Source organism: Frankliniella occidentalis, unplaced genomic scaffold (assembly GCF_000697945.3).
Source record: "Frankliniella occidentalis isolate FOCC.00 unplaced genomic scaffold, Focc_3.1 Scaffold225, whole genome shotgun sequence".
In the NCBI taxonomy this organism is placed as follows: Eukaryota; Metazoa; Arthropoda; class Insecta; order Thysanoptera; family Thripidae; genus Frankliniella; species Frankliniella occidentalis.
Genome location: NW_026267351.1, coordinates 311181 through 312735, shown reverse-complemented (window position 1 = coordinate 312735; position 1555 = coordinate 311181). Strand labels below are relative to the sequence as shown.

Genomic DNA, 1555 nt, shown 5'->3' with positions numbered 1-1555 from the left:
CTCAGTAATTATCTAATTTTCTCATTGTATTAAGCTTTCAGAAGAAAATCATGTTGTTACGCATTGGAGTCCTTCTGAAAAAATTCTCTTACATTTTTATGCTATTGAAGTTTCTCAAGAAACATTGAGAGAAATTGAGAGAGAAGCTCTTAAATCTCATGATTACGGAACTGAGGTGAGTATTCAATCACAAAACTTCAATCATTTTGTAGTAAAAATATGTTTTTTATGAACTATTCCTTTTCTGCTTCAGGTCATGGGTACTTTTCGAGTTCCGCTATACACAATGTCTGATGGCCAACGAGGGTTTCCTACATTCTTACGTAACTCCTTTGTGGGGAATGCATATCATCAATTGAGGAGAGGTTTGTTGCAGTCATCCATTATGAGTGAAGAAGAAATCAGAACTGCTGAAGCTATATCCCAAAAGATGTTGCACTGACTTCAATCAATAGTTCCTTTACTAGATAGATTTCTCTATTATTTTCCTCAAACATTTCTTGAACTCTTGTTCTGTTATAACAATAACTAAATCCTATTTCTGTCATAGTTATGGTTATTTTAAATGGCAATATCAATTGTTTCATGCTGTAGTAGATTATATTTTATCTCTGTCCCATGGAACTGTTTATGTTAATATCTCACTTTTGAGATTGTGATAGGATTCCTGTGATTCTTGAATGTTCTGCCATTCCATTGTTTCTCAGTCTTAAACAATTCCAAATTATATATAGTGTTGAACTTGATGCATTAAATATCCACATTTATATGATTATATTTTTTTTCTGACACAATAAGGGTTTTACTTCAATTTTTTATTATCTATCTATTGTATTTACATCTGTACATGAAATAATCCAAGTGCATGAATGCTAATGAAGTTACTGAGCCATCAATTTGTTTTGATAAAATCAGTCATTACTTAATGATTTGTCAACAGGTGAATGTCACTGTCTATTTAGGATAACCTTTACTTTGAGTGACACAAGAAGTGAAAAATGTAGGACCAGAATCCAAGTTACAAGTCCTGTAACATCAGTCCAATAGTCAGCATTCAACATTCCAATATCTTCAAGGAATTGGGATGGTCTCTTCCAGTGACAGAAAGCTTGATTACATTTCAGAGGCTGGCGGTTCATTCCATAGATTGCTGTTACAATGCCTTCAAATCCATATCTGAAGTTTGACACATAAGAGAGCCATCTTAGGACGAGAGGAATATCCGGAATGTAGAGGAAAAATCCCGAAAATAGAACAAGAGGTATCGTGGATGCAGGTACAAGGAAGACACCAAGCTGTGAGAATCAAATGGAACAGTTCAAAACTAGAGATAGGAGAAAAACTGCACTAACCTACAGTATTCACTAAACTACACACCTGCATCCCAAGAGCAGCTCCAAACACCAGTCCGTAGGCGTGGGCCATGAGCACTGTCAGGAGGCACATAAGCCACACCATGCAGCGCCTGTCCTCGACGTTGGGCTGGTCCGTCATGTAGTACGCCACGAGCAGGAACACGGTCGGGTTAACTATCTGGATGGGACATACGAGTTAG

General features: G+C 36.8%; 2 protein-coding genes across 2 annotated transcripts in view; one reads left to right on the top strand and one right to left on the bottom strand.

Moving 5' to 3' along the window:
- Positions 1-659, top strand: part of LOC127750637 (tudor-interacting repair regulator protein-like) — a 10943-nt gene extending 10284 nt beyond the window's left edge. Inside the window, exons 2-4 of the mRNA XM_052272801.1 lie at positions 35-175; positions 254-432; positions 551-659. Of these exons, the coding sequence (XP_052128761.1) occupies positions 35-175; positions 254-432; positions 551-659 (429 nt within the window). The remainder of the gene's footprint in view (positions 1-34; positions 176-253; positions 433-550) is intronic.
- A 141-nt stretch (positions 660-800) lies between these two features.
- LOC127750635 (ATP-binding cassette sub-family G member 1-like) lies at positions 801-1549 on the bottom strand. The gene is made up of 2 exons (XM_052272797.1): positions 1378-1549; positions 801-1295 (listed from the first exon to the last, which is right to left on the bottom strand). The coding sequence occupies exons 1-2, from the start codon at positions 1492-1494 to the stop codon at positions 948-950; spliced, it is 465 nt and encodes a 154-aa protein (XP_052128757.1). The 5' UTR covers positions 1495-1549; the 3' UTR covers positions 801-947.
- Between the last annotated feature and the right edge of the window lie 6 nt (positions 1550-1555).